This window comes from Schistocerca serialis, chromosome 6 (assembly GCF_023864345.2).
Source record: "Schistocerca serialis cubense isolate TAMUIC-IGC-003099 chromosome 6, iqSchSeri2.2, whole genome shotgun sequence".
Lineage (NCBI taxonomy): Eukaryota > Metazoa > Arthropoda > Insecta > Orthoptera > Acrididae > Schistocerca > Schistocerca serialis.
Window position 1 is genome coordinate 684,396,635 of NC_064643.1, and position 15,332 is coordinate 684,411,966.

The window sequence follows — 15,332 nt, forward strand, 5'->3', positions numbered from 1 at the left end:
AGACTGTGAAACACAACTGTGCATCTGTCAGCTACATCATTTACAGTAGACAGTAGCTGCACTTTCACAACCCATTTTTTGACCAGTGTAGCAATGCAGTACATCAACTCTGAGGACAACAAACAAAGAAAGCAGGCGAGCGTCATCACAACGTGACGCTCATGAACCAAGGAAGTAGTATCAACAAGATCACTGTCCTGATGCTATCCCCTGAGTCAACTGGATGGTATTCTTGGAAATGGTGTATGGTCTAGGATGGCAGAAGGATAGGGAAATACAGCAGGGAGAAAGGAATGGCTGTGGGAGCAAAGGCAGCTCATCCATCTGTGGGTACAGACAGTTGTGTGTTGTACATTGGGAAGTGAAGCAGGATGCGAAAGAGGCTAGTGCAGGATAGAGGGACAGCCCTAAGAAAATAACTTGTGTGTGTGTGTGTGTGTGTGTGTGTTTAGAGCTGCTGTGTTGGCGGGGCGAGCCCAGTTAGTTGCATTATAATTCGTAGTTAGGGCTGGGAGAACACCAGCACAGTAGTGAGTTGCATCAATGGCACAGGACAGCTTTTTTAGTAGTCAGTGTGATAGTGAAGTAATACATAACAGTTTACATGATGAAAAGATAGATTCTCTTCCTACCTATCAGGGATTACATCACAGAGCCAAAAAATACTGGAACTTTAGCATCATGATTCATGGTGTACTTCTTTCAGAACCAAGAATAATAAAGACCTAAAAAATGAAAGAGCATCTGCCATATATGACCTATTTATCAAAAAATAAGTGACACTGCTCATAAGTTACAAACTGCAAGATCAAACTTTCATGTGTAGTGCGAGTCCAATGAAGAAACATACTGTCACATATTATGAAGTGTAGTTCTGATGCAGACACAATTCTGACGCAACTACATAGATCTGAAGATGATCTAGGAAGATTGAGGCCATCCTCAGCTCCTATGGGTGAAGAATTGTAGGATTCCCCATAATTCAGGAGTGCTCTACATAAAGTAAGCAGTTACTTGGGTAGAAGAGTACTTGTGGAGTGCACATGGAGATCTTGTAGGCTAGGTGGTAGTTTGAGATGGAAAGTTTTTGCACTCAAATTTAGCAAGGAATGGAACGTATACCAAAGAGACAGATTAGATGACATAGGAGAGGAAGTGTCCATTTCAGTCAAGATAAACTGAGTTTAATTGTGAAATTATCTAGACTGAGTAACAGATGTAGGTGAACTCAGGTTAATTTCAGCCCTATATATCATCTATATTTATCATAAATTAACTCTGTTTTTTAAATTTGCTAATGATTATAAATAACCTCAAATTTTTTTAAGAAACTGATAATTTTTAACACGGGTTTCTGTGTTGCCTTAATAGAAATCTCATTTGTGTATTTGCTTCAATTCTTCCAGGAAATTAGCAAATTTTTAGCTCAGCAGATTAAAAGATAATCAGAAAGCTTAATTTAAAGTTATTTATTCACTGCCCTGTAATACACTGCACCAGCCAGACTGCAGCCCCACTGTGAATACTGTTCTCGAACACAGGATGATGCTCAAAATTACCCTGACTATTGTCAAATAATTGGCAGCTCCTGCAAAATGATGTGTTGGAAGAGCTGCCGAGAGTCATGTACCTGTGATACCAGCACCAGAGATACCTCAAGCACTGTCCTCTCCTGTGGATCCTGTCTCCTCTGCAGAAAGTACAGGCTCTGTAATTACTCATCCACTTGATCATGAGTGTATGTCAGTGGTAGGTCTAGGTGTCCTGTACAGGGTTGATGAGGACCAGGGAGGACCCAGGATGTTGTAAACAATTCCCCAAATCAACAAGTTAGGGGTGCTGTCATTCACTGAAACTGAAACTGAGCCACTGGGACTCATTTCACCTGTTTCAGGGTAACCTGTTTTGTCTGGGGTCAAGAGGTCTATTAATCATTTGCAGTTGATGGTACCCCTTAGGGAAATGGCACCAAGGAGGAAAGGACACCAGGTGCACTCACTGTGTATGCCTGGGGGCCTCATTCAGTGTGTTGGAGAGTCTATTCCATCAGCCATTGAGGAACATGATGCAGCCAGCTGCAGATTGTGGCACACAATGGAACAAATTATATCTGTTGTCTGTGTTCCAACATCATTCTTGGGTCATTCCAGTGACTGACAGAGAAGGTTGAGAAGACCAGCCTTGTGCATGGAGTTCAACAAAGCTCACAATTCGCAGAATTGTCCCCAGAACTGATCATGGCTCTTTGGTTCTGAGTCAAGTGGAAGGACTGAACCAGAGACTTTGAAGATTCTGTGACAAGCCACACTGCCACTACCTGGACTTGCACTATAGGGTTGAGAACTGTACAGTTCCCATAAATGGGTCAGGTGTGCACTACACATAATAGGCTGCTACTCAGGTTGCTGACTGTGTGTGAGGTGCTCACAATGGATTTAGATTAGGTGACTCTCCATCCAGTCCAGATTATGATAGCTGTAGGAAACCCAGACGTACCTGTATAAGACTGAAAGAAATGCCTCCCATAGGTGACAGTATTAAAATCCTAATGGTAAACTGCCTTAGCACTTGCAACAAAGCGGAAGAGTTTGAAGCACTCTTGAAAAGCAATGTAACTCACATAATACTGGTACAGAAAGTGGGATGAAACCTTAAATTGATAGCAGTGAGAATTTTGGGGAAAATTAAAGTTTATATCAAAAGGATAGGCAAACTGGAAATGGAGTTGGAGTATTTGTTGCAGTAGACAATACACTCAAATCCACTGATCAGGAGTGGGCACCAAATGGTAACTGGGTCCTTCTGTCACCCATCAGACTCATCTCCAGGTGTAACTGAAAACTGTAGAGAAAACCTCAGTTTATTTGCATGTAAGTTCCCTAATCACACTGCATCATCCAACAATTGGAAAAAAAATACAGTTTTGTTAGTGATGGGCATGATAAGACATCCTGTGAAACATTAATATGCCATCTCTGAAATCTACCTACAACAAATAGTTAGCAGCCCCATTCACAATGAAAATATGTTGGATCTAATGGCGAAAAACATACATGACCTCTTACAAATAAAGATCAGTTTAAAAGGAGCCTGAAAGACTTACTAGTGGCCAACTCCTACTCCATTGGTGAATTTTTTAATAGAAACAAATGATGTATTGTATATATTCACACTATTAGTATTGTTATTTCAGCTTAAAAAAAATATTGACATGTTCCACATCCACGAGGATCTCCTCAGCATGGACCTATGGAACAGAAAACAAATCTTATCTAATCTGAGGATGTCCACATTGAAACTGGTATCAATGACCATTCTGTGGTTGTGGCAACAATGATTAGCAAATTACAACTAAAACAAGAAGAAAGATATATAGCTTCAGTAAAGTAAATAGAAAATCAGCAGTGTCATACCTCAATGAGGAACTTGAAACTGTCATTACAGGGCAGGAGTGTGTAGAGGAATTACAGCAAGTTTAAAAGAATAGTTAACTTTGCACTGGATAGATGTGTGCCCAGTAGAACAGTGCATAATGGGAGAGATCCTCCATGGTATACAGTCACTGTAAAGAAACTTCTATAGAAACAAGAGATAACTGCATAATTGGTGTAAAACAAAGCATTGGGCTACAGATAGAGATGCTGAATTAAACACATTTGGCTGTCCTCCCTCCGACTAACTGGCTAATTGCACTTAACAACTGCTCTACCCTGTCCCCACCACGTCCGTTGACTGGTTTTTTGTTGGTCCAGTTTTGTCATACAGCATCAACTGTACACTTGAAATTGGACAGGTCAAACAAAAGTTGTAGTAATACATAGTATTAGTAAATAGCTGGCAAATTTGTTACACAATCAGAAATTATTTTACAGAATAGAAACAGAGCTTTATTAGAAACGCATTTATATTAATTTTCTATATTGGATACATAGCGGTCTTTATTTCCTCTGGTATCTTATTGTGTAGTATTACACCAATATTAATTATGCTCCTCTGACAGGGTGTTGTTCTGTGATATTTTTGGTGTGTATTTGATTTACCTCTGGTACAACAGTTGTGCACATTTTTTTCTTTGTTAGTTTGTCTGTTCTCTACAGGGAGACTCTAGTGAACAGAACAGCTTCATAAATGAACAAGCTTGGAACATTCAGAACGCCAAGCTCAGTAAAATGAAATTTACAGAACTTCATCTTTTTAAGGCCATAAATTATTCTTAGAGCCCCTTCTTAAACTCTAAAAACCTTTACAATGTGAGTTGAGTGCACCCAGAAAACGATGCCATAATGAAGCAGTGAATGGACTGTGCTCAGTATGCCTGTGGTGCTGTTCTTTTGCTTGGCTTAAATATTCTTAGACTGCAGCACATGGATGAGAGTTTTTTGGACAAGATATTTATAAGTGTGTCCAACCTTTAAGTCTTGCTGAACCCTCAGACCAAAAAATTTTGTATTGCTTACATTATCAAAGGGTTCATTTTCTAATTGTGCTTCAATAGACATTTGATTAGATGAAGGAAATAAATGAAAGTTGACACACACTGTTTTTTCAGTATTTCCAATGAGTTTGTTTTCAGTGAACCACTCAGAAAACATATTCATAGAACTTTCTGCTTTTGACTGCAAAGTTTCTGGGCTGGATACAGTATGCAATATGCTGATGTTATTAGTGAACAGGATGCACCCAGATGCAGCACTTTACCATCCCCTACCCCTACTGTGCTATCCCTCCCCCTTGCCACCTACTTAGCCCCCACCTCCCAGATTGCTTCTCCCATCATACGCAGTTGCTCGCTGCCTGGCCTCAGTGGCCGGAGACAGAGTGGTCATGTGAGTGAGTGAGTGTGAGTGTGTGTGTGTGTGTGTGTGTGTGTGTGTGTGTGTGTGTGTGTGTGTGTGTGTGTGTGTGTGTGTGAGTTGTGCTTGCATGAATTTGTTTGTGTTGTATTTCTTAGAAGAAGACCTTTTGGCCAAAAGCTCACATGTTTAACAGTCTTTTTGTTGTGCCTGTCTGTGACTCAGCATCTCCTCTACATGATGAGTAGCAGTCTATTCTTTTCATAATTCTGAAGTTTTAAATTTCACTTTTACATCATCATTCACTCGGGAAGATTGTTCAAACATACCATCATTTGACTGTCACACAGACCCCTGTATGGAGGGCACATTAATAGACTTCCCTGGTGAGGAGAGGAACTGAAAGAGCTGCAAACAAGTAAGTCACAAAACCTGGATAGAATCATGATTCAGTTTTACAGAGAGGACTCTGTGACATTGGCCTCTTACTCAGATTGCATCTGTCGTGAATCTATCATCCAGTGTGAAGTCCCTATGAGTGGAAAAAAGTGCAGACGACTCCTATATATAATAAGAGTGAACGAACAGACTCACAAAATTACAGACTGATATCCTTAGCGTCAGTTTGCTGCAGAATTCTTGAACTTATTCTGAGTTTGAATACATGAAATTTGCTTGAGGTAGAGAACCTTTCGTCAACACATCTGCATGGGTTTAGGAAGTATCATTCATGCAAAACTCAGCTTGCTCTTTCCTCACAAGATATCCCGTGAACCACGAATGGAGGGCAACAGGCAGATTTCATATTTCTAGATTTCTGGAAACTGCAGACTGTTAGTGTAGGTTGGAGCACAAAGATTATGTTCCCAGATGTATGAGTGCCTCTAGGACCTCTTATGTAAAAGAACCCAGTATATTGCCCTCAATGGAAATTGTCCACCAGAGGCTGTGGTATCATCAGGGGTGCCCCAGGGAAGTGCGAGAGGGCTACTTTATTCTCAATGTGCATAAATCATCTGACAGACAGGGTGAGCAGCAATCTGTGGCCATTTACAAATGGCACTGTGGTGTATAGGAATGTGTCAACATTGAGTAACTGTAGCTGGATACAAGATATTTTAGACAAAATTTATAGTTGGTGTGATGAAGGGCAGCTTGCTTTAATTGTAGAAAAATAGTAGTTAAATCAGATGAGTTGGAGAAATGAACCCGTAATGTTTGAGTATAGCATGGGAACTGTGGTGCTTGACACAGTCATATTGATTAAGTTTCTAGGTGTAATGCTGCAAAGTGACTTGAAATGGAAGGAGCATATAAGCATTGCAGTAGAGAAGGTGACTGGTCAACTTTGGTTTACTGGGAGAATTTTAGAAAAGTGTCACTCATCTATACAGGAGGGTGGTGTGATGAAAGGCAGCTTGCTTTACTTGTAGAAAAATGGCAGTTAAATCGGATGAGTTGGAGAAACAAACCCGTAATGTTTGAGTATAGCATGGGTAGTGTGCTGCTTGACATAGTCATATTGATTAAGTTTCTAGGTGTAATGCTGCAAAGTGACTTGAAATGGAATGAGCATATAGGCATTGCAGTAGAGAAGGTGACTGGTCAACTTTGGTTTATTGGAAGAATTTTAGAAAAGTGTCACTCATCTATACAGGAGGGTGGTGTGATGAAAGGCAGCTTGCTTTACTTGTAGAAAAATGGCAGTTAAATCGGATGAGTTGGAGAAACAAACCCGTAATGTTTGAGTATAGCATGGGTAGTGTGCTGCTTGACATAGTCATATTGATTAAGTTTCTAGGTGTAATTCTGCAAAGTGACTTGAAATGGAATGAGCATATAGGCATTGCAGTAGAGAAGGTGACTGGTCAACTTTGGTTTATTGGAAGAATTTTAGAAAAGTGCCACTCATCTATACAGGAGGCCACATGTAGAACTCATTCTTGAGAACTGCTTGAGTGTTTGGGTCCCACACCAGGGCAGGTTAAAGCGATACATTGAAGTAATTCAGAGGTAGGCTGCTGTAGTTGTTGACAGTAGGTTCAGTCAACACAAGAAATATTACAGAGAAGCTTCATGAACTGAAATCAGAGTGACAGTATGGAAGATGACATTCTTTTCACAAAAAATTATTGCAAATTTGACAGAACCAGCATTTGAAGCTAACTGAAAAACAATTCTACCACCACAAATGTAAATTTTGCATATCACAAAGACAATAAATTAGAAATTAGGGCTAATACAGAAGTATATAGGCAGTCTTTTTCCCCTCACTCTATTTAAAAGTGGAACAGGAGAGGAAATTACTAATATGTTACAAAACACCCTCTGCCATGCACCATATGGTGACTTGCAGAGAACATACGTAAATGTAGAACTAGTTATACTGTATAAAAAATGTACAACTGGGACAGAAAAATAACTGATATATCATAAATGTTTTAGAAATGTATTGTATTACATAAGTATTTGTACATAAATCTCTCAATAAGGCCCATGTTATGCCTAAAGATGTTAAGTAAAAATTCCAGGCCAAAAAAGATTATTTCAAGATGGAGTATTTTCTCTCATTTCACAATATGCTTCAGCAGTCAATTTCTATAGCAAGAAAAATATGTGTATTATCCTCATACAATATAGAGGCTCAGTGATTGTTCAAAACTCACTTTTTATCTCACTTTATACTTTTTAAATAAAAGTAAATATTTTTTTCTCAACAGCTGTTGCATGGCTCATAATTCCTCTACCCTGGTCTGTGACATTTTTTGATGGCTACATTACATACAACTCCTGGAGAATGTTTGTGACTGTGGGTGCATTGTCAAGCTTTTTAGCAGCATTCCTCATTTACCTATGTCCTGAAGCTCCAAAGTTTCTTATGACAAAAGGTCGATCAGAGGAAGCATTGCAAGCTTTTAAAACTGTATACAAACACAACACTGGAAAGGAACCAGAGACATATCCAGTATGTATGCTGCCTTTTACTCATATGAAAGTAGAATAGTAAATTCAAAATGTTTTAAACCCACCCCTTGTCAAAATATCTGTCAGTAAGTTTCAGATCTGCATTTCAAAAAAACTATTGAAGACAACAAACTTTTGTACATGGCTGCACGTTCAGAAACCATGAATAGTTACAATTGAAAGAAAACAGCCCTCGGTCACTATTTTTAACGAATTATGAAAAGGATAGTTTGTTACTCACTGTAAAGAATATATGTTGAGTTGCGGACAGCCACAATGAAAAGCCTGTTACACAGTTAGCTTTTGGCCAAAGCCTTCATTAAAAATAGTGACCGAGGGCTGTTTTCTTTCAAAGAATATATGTTGAGTTGCAGACAGCCACAATGAAAAGATTGTTACACAGTTAGCTTTTGGCCAAAGCCTTCTTCAGAAAAGAAAATAAATACACACACACACACACACACACACACACACACACACCACACACCACACACCACACACATTCATATAAGCAAGCACCCTCATGCACACATGAATACCATCTCTGGTAGCTCGGACAGGAATACCAGAGGTGGCAATCATGCATGCACGAGATGAGCTTGCTTCTATCAGTGTATGTGTGTGTGTATTTTCATTTCTGAAGAAGGCTTTGGCCAAAAGCTAAATGTGTAACAATCTTTCTGTTGTGCATGTCTGCAACTCAACATGTCATCTTTATGGAGAGTAGCAGTCTGTCTTTTTCCTAATATTGTTGATATCCCAATCTGAAGTTTTCATTGTAGAGAATAGTAATGTTTTCTTGAGATATTTCAAATATTACTTGAACAAGAGGAATGAAGTAAATAGATACAGGTACTCTATAAAAAAATTTGGGAGTAATCTTGTGGAGCAATGCAGCTAAGGCCAAAAAAGGATATACTCGTAGAAATGATAACTATGGTTTTATGTGGATATAATAACGAAATATTCCACAGCAGTACCTTAATAAACATTGGAATTGTTGCATTTATTTTCCATTTAGTGATTTAATGTTATTTATGAGTAATAACAGGAACTATTTGCAAACAAAATGTTACACATACAAATACACACATCAAAAAAGTTTTGCATCACTTTGGTTCCAAGAGTTCCAAAACCTGTATACAAAATTGGAATAGAGATCATTATATACATCATTTCTGCCCTTTTTATTGCTCATGAAAACCACACATTGCATGTTGTTCCACCATACAGCGAGACCTTCAGAGGTGGTGGTCTAGATTACTGTACACACCAGTACCTCTAATACCCAGTAGCACATCCTCTTGCATTGATGCATACCTGTATTCGTCGTGGCATACTATCCACAATTTCATCAAGGCACTGTTGGTCCAAATTGTCCCACTCCTCAACAGTGATTCAGCATAGATCCCTCAGAGTGGTTGGTGGGTCACGTCGTCCATAAACAGCCCTTTTCAATCCATCCCAGGCATGTTTGATAGGGTTCATTTCTGGAGAACATGCTGGCCACTCTAGTTGTTTTTGTAAAAACTGTGTATTTTTCTCAGATACATTTGCTATTAAGATATGATGGCTTTCTTGTGGAGCAATTCCTCCTCATGCCCTAACAACATTCAGGAAGCAAGCAAAAGAGAATAATTAGAATATTAAAAACAGCAAACAATAGTATTTCAAGTAAACTTTTTTTTAGAGACTTAAATTTTCTTCCTCTTCCCTGCATTTATACTTTAGAAATTGTACTACTTGTAAAGAAGAGAACGATGAAGAAGGAGACTGTCTTTATCCCAAACACTGAGCAACATATTAGGTTAAGAAAAAGTGTTCATGTAAAGCGTTCCAGCACACCTCTGTGTTAAAAGGATACTTATTATTCAGGTGTAGTATTATAAAGTAACCTGTCAGAAATTATGAAGAGCACCATTCAAGTAAACACACTCAAATACTCTGTCAAATCCTTTAATAAACAATTGTTTTTACATTGTGTCTGATTATATGGGCAACGAACTAGAATTAGTCTCTTATGTTACTACACTCTAAAATATTATCCAACAGCTGTCATACATTATGTATAAAGGATTTTATTGGATAAATAAATGAATAAATAAATACTTTAATCTTTCAAGAAATTTTGAAAATTTTACGATGGAGATCTATAGACTGTAATACGTGAATCACTGGACAGTACCATGCTCATGTAACATGTTCTGTGTGAAACCTCCTTGTTTCTTTACCTTTGAATCTATGGCTGTTTCTACCATAAAAAATAGCTGGTTCTCTCCCTCTCCTCTCTCCCCCTCCTCATATCTCACTGGTCTTTGCAATAGCAAACTACTGATTTGTAATAATTTGCGTATATCATCTCTACCATGTCTCATCACTGTAAATTAAAGCAAATATCAAAGAATTTCATATAAGAGGAGATATGCACCAACACAACACCAGAACAAAAAATTAAAATGGATATTCTGAGAGACAGACTAGTAAAAACAGCCCAGTCACCCATTGTCAGCTCCCTAATAATCTTTAACAAATTATTTCAAAGAAAACTGTCCAGCTGGCTGCCTGAAAATCCATTTCATAATGTAACAGAATTTTTTGATGAAGAAGATGTGAACATATGTTAAAATTTAAAATATGTGGCTAAGTGTTTGTAGTTGTGTAGGTAATTCAATATAAATGCTTGTAATTGTGTATATAATTAAGTATAAATATCAGAGATTGGGCATGTAATAAAATATACAAAGCATGTGTTAAAACTTAAGTGTGTATGGTTAATGTCTGTAATTATGTATAGAACTGAACATATCAGTATTAGGTATAAGACATAAAGCGTATTCCGTTATGTTAATGGTTAATGGCAACTAAAGATGAATAAAGATATTATCTTCTTGTTAGTGATTATTTGCTTATTCTTTGGCGGGAAGAATGCTTGGGAAACGTTAATTTCTGACACTTTTCTTTGAATCTATTTCTCTCTTTTCTCTTTATCTTTAAGCAAACTTTTGTGGAAGCTCTTGCTTCATATTCTTATCAACCACTTGTGTTTAAGCAGTTGTTATTCATATTTATGTAGTTACAAATTTCTAATTATTTGAAATAATTTTTCCAGGTTAAGAAGTTGAAGGAAGAAGTTCAAGCAGTACCTGATCCATTAACAACCAATGAGAGCAGAAAGAGCGCCTGTTCATTACTAAGATTTGCCTTGAAAGATGCAAAATTACTTTTGTTAAAGCCACTGCGAAATAGAACAATTATGATTATGATTCTTAATTATGGTGCTCTGCTTAGGTAAATAATAACAAAACTATTTTAGACATGCTCATAATGTTAGATTCTATATAACTAAAAATTTAAATGTTTTTGTTCAAAATCTTAAATCTCCATAGATCTTCATTGATTGCTTCAAAATTTTGACAAAATGTTGCTTGAATATTCCTTCTGGAGCATCATCTGTTGAAAATTATATAGTGTAGCGAAATATTGTTAGAAAAATTCTTGAAAAGCTCTTGACCAATTTACTTCAAATATTTACATAGTGCTCTAACAAACATTCAGACAGACACAGGCAATATATGAGGGTATCATCAATTTTCATTTCCTTCACACAGGTCCATATCTGGTGTATATGCAGGCTAGGACATTATTACAGTGTAGTTTTTTGCTACAAATTTGTAAACAAGAAATGAAATGTGAGCAAGAGTCTTGTGGAGCAAAAGCCATGAACTGTTTTGCCATGAGTCTGGCCGTGTTTATTTATTTATTTTAAATTGCTTCCCACAGATGGTGTTGGCCATGTAGGTAGTATTGATCATTTCCCTTTTTGGCAGGAACTCATGATTCACTATGCTGTTGAAACTGGAGAAAACAGTATGCACAACCTCCCTACTCACACACCTGGTGAGCTTTCTTTGGTCTTATCAATCCAGAATGCTTCCACTAATATGATTTGAGCCTTAGTATCACATCACACCCATACACCCATGTTTTGTCATCTGTTATGACACGTTTCAGTAGTTCTACATCATTGTGGACTTTGTGGAACTCTGTTACATAATGATGACAGGGTAAGAAAAACACAATACATATAACAGTATATGTCAGCAGACTACAATAACCAAATGTCCAAAACCACACTGCCAAGTTAGAGAGAGTCTCCGTCATAGTTCTCACTGTTTAGCGATATTGCTGTCCCAACAGAGCTGCCCTGCCCCCCCTCCCCCAACCCAGTTGTGTGGAGCCCGGTGGTGAGCTGACAGCTAGGGGAGGTGGTGCGGATTGCCTCAAGTACTGGATGTACACCATAAGGCATATATTTCATAATCATGCTGGTGTACAGCAATGCAAATGGTGCAGCCCATGCGAGAAAGCATGGTGGGCGGTGGGAATGAGGGCACAGCAGGGCGCACGTTGGAGCCAGGCAGCATCTAGGCAAACTCAGGGCCTGGGGTGGAAAGTGTGACAGTGACAGTGAGATGGCTGTCACTGCTGAAATGAACAGAGAGGGTCAAGGTATCGATGCCTGTAGGCAGTGGAAATGTCTCAGAAAAGTAGTGTTCTCATTGTCACTTGAAACCTCGCAGCCTGCCTGCTTCCCTTCGACTGTTAGGTTAGCACCAGCAACAGAATATCCTCAGGGTGGAAAAATTGCACATCCAGGCACACACTGAAAGGGGTAGATGCATCCAAAGAAGAGAAGTATGTGTTAGGCAAGAACTCAGTAAGCGGTGAGGGATCAGTAACCACAAGATCGTTGCAGGGTGTCCGAGCTGGTTTGAGTCTGTTGAGAGAGACAGTGACAGGCTTGCCAGCCAGCAAGATATCAAATGTGTGAGTTCCATGACGAAGCACTTTATGGGGCTAGGATAAAGCCGGTGAATGGTCGCACATATAATTTTGTCTCGAAGTGTGACGAATCTGTAGTACGCAAGATCTTTTAAAGAGCAAGATTTTCAGCATAGAATGAGGGAAAGGGAGAGGTATTTGGAGTCGCCCCCAACTTTTTCATTCAGTTGATGAGGGAGGGTAGAGAAGATGTGATGGGGGAAGATCAATGTAAAGAGAAATTGCACAGGAGGAGCTGTGGCTAACAGCACAGCAGCTCAGCAAGTGAGGCATCCGGGTCACATTTGTGAGCTGTGTGCACACCTAGAGGTATCCAGAGGAGAGTGTCAGTCCACTGACCTCCATAGCACTTTAGGGCTACCTTGAGGGTACAGTGCCTTCTCTCAATGAGCTCATTACTCTGTGGATGATACGCCCATTTTTCTGAAACGAATGATGCCGCATAAGCTGCAAAGTTTGAGGCTAAGTTTGATTCAAACTGTCCACCCTGGTTCATTCTGACAGATGACCCGAGTAGACACTATACTCCGTACATCAAGAGAAGAGCTCCGACAGCTGGTAGGGCAGTTGCCAGCATTCAGCACGGATGGGCAGCAAGCCAGTGGTGGGGGAGTGGGTTGACAGGCCTTCCCAGCCCACCCTTCGGCCCGTGGCAACACTTGGCTCCTTCAAAACCTACCAATGCCATGTCATTCACTGCAGCATTTCTGACGAACAGCATTCTGCTGACCAGTGTGTTCCTTCGTGGAATATTTTTTTGCATGCGCCACTGGTGTTTGTCACCTTACACAAACACACACATAAATATTTTCTTTAATGATTTTGACTGCAACAATTTTTATTTTATTGTTATATGGTTCAGATTTCTCTGTATTTCAAACCAGTCTGATATCTTTTGACATATAAATAAGTTACTGTACTTGAAAATTATCTATGGTCAAACTCTGGATTGTATAACAATAAAATAAAAATTATTACCATCAAACAATGGTAACATCATTTAAAAAATTACCATGACTACGGTTCCAGCACAAATAAAAATTACACACAATCAGATTTTCAACATTAACAAGGTAAAGCAAATTGCACAAATGTTATGTGTAAAATATCGAATAAGGACATTACTTCTATTTTTTGTGTGGGAGCACAGGAACCCCAAGATCATTGTCATCTGATTGGTCATCTCTCGTCATGGCCACATAGTCTTCAATATCTCCACTGCTGCTATCCTCATTATTTGATAAAGAAATTACAATATTATGAGCAGATTCTTCTCTTACACCTTCTTCTATGTTTGATCTTGTAATTTCTTTCCATACGTGCTTCACGACATTCTTCCAATTTTCTGGTGTTATGCGTGTGACAGCCTTATTTAGCAGCCTGTCTATGTCTCGCAACATACAGGTTTTGTTTCATTCTACATCATCTGCTTTTATTTGAGCCCAGATGAATTCAATTGCTTTGTAATGGCAATGGTACAATGGAAGATGTATAACTTTGGACTGTGGTTCTCCACTAATGGATCAATCACACAATGCATCTTCTGTGGCTTGTATTGTTTCACTAACTCCAGAAGTTCCACTTTCCGCAATTCTGTTGAGAACCTATTTTATTATCTTTCAACAAGCTGACTACTTCACCTCTCCTTGCAGCAGCCGTAGGTGCCTTATTTAAATGCACAGAATGGTACGGCACATTGTCGATTACAAAAACACTGCCAGAACCAACATTTGGTAGCAAACGAGCAATGAACCAGTCTTGGAATATACCTGCATTCATCTCATCGTAGTAGTCGACAGTTTTTTTTTTTTTTACTGAAATATCGGGCACAAAACCGTTCATAGAGCCAGCATGAACAATAATATTCCCCCTCCTTTACCATTTGGCACACTCATAGTTCTGTGGCGCATGTCGTCTGTCCATGTGACTGAACATGCATGGCGCACATTGACCCATGTTTCATCAGTCCACATTACATTTTCCGGATTCACTGCCAGCAACTTGGGCAGGAAATGACATCTCCATGCTACAATGTCTCCGCGTTCCATTAATACCTTTCATCCTGAGAACTTTTTCCAACGGAACCCAATTTTTTCAAAACAGTGGAGAGACTTGTTGTTCTGCCTGTGTACAAACCACTGTCCGATAGTGATGCCTTCAACATTTTAAGTATCAGATACTCCTTCCTGCTGTAGTAAACATATATTTGTTGCCTGATAGCCCTTTTGTCAAAGTTGTCTGTTTCATTCACAGGACATGATATCTTCCTTAACTTTCCAGGCATGACAGTAACAGGGCTTGCAGTTGAATTGGCAGCCTCTTTATCATTTGTGACTCTCTTCACTGTCACTGTAGAGATGTTCAATACTTTTGCCACTCTGTGAACCACTTTGCTCACTGATATCAAAGGGCAACCATTGTCCCTTTCCCTTTCATAGTAAACATGCAATCTGTATATAAATTTGCATGCTTAGCATTTCAGCGTAGCTCCTTTCCCAAAAGCCCTCTTCTCTGCACTACAGGCAGCCATTTTCCACTAATACACACTTGTACACACTTTTCCACTTATACACATGGCAAGAAACTCACAGAAGTAGCAGAATGCACATGTATACACACAAACCTGAACATAGCACATGGCGCAACTGACTAAAAGCAATGGTCACCCAGCACTACGGCAACACTGGGGCATTGCCACGGTAATGTAAACAAAAGCTCATGATCTGATTGGCC

At 39.0% G+C, this 15,332-nt stretch overlaps 1 protein-coding gene and 1 long non-coding RNA gene across 3 annotated transcripts in view; one reads left to right on the forward strand and one right to left on the reverse strand.

Moving 5' to 3' along the window:
- The window catches only part of LOC126485115 (synaptic vesicle glycoprotein 2B-like), a 299,914-nt gene that overhangs the window by 175,514 nt on the left and 109,068 nt on the right, over positions 1–15,332 (forward strand). The window contains exons 6-7 of the mRNA XM_050108744.1: positions 7,514–7,758; positions 10,867–11,045. Of these exons, the coding sequence (XP_049964701.1) occupies positions 7,514–7,758; positions 10,867–11,045 (424 nt within the window). The remainder of the gene's footprint in view (positions 1–7,513; positions 7,759–10,866; positions 11,046–15,332) is intronic.
- Positions 8,901–15,332, reverse strand: part of LOC126485116 (uncharacterized) — a 34,453-nt gene continuing 28,021 nt past the window's right edge. For both annotated transcript variants that reach the window (XR_007587908.1, XR_007587907.1), the window contains exon 3: positions 8,901–9,360. This is a non-coding gene — a long non-coding RNA (uncharacterized LOC126485116). The remainder of the gene's footprint in view (positions 9,361–15,332) is intronic.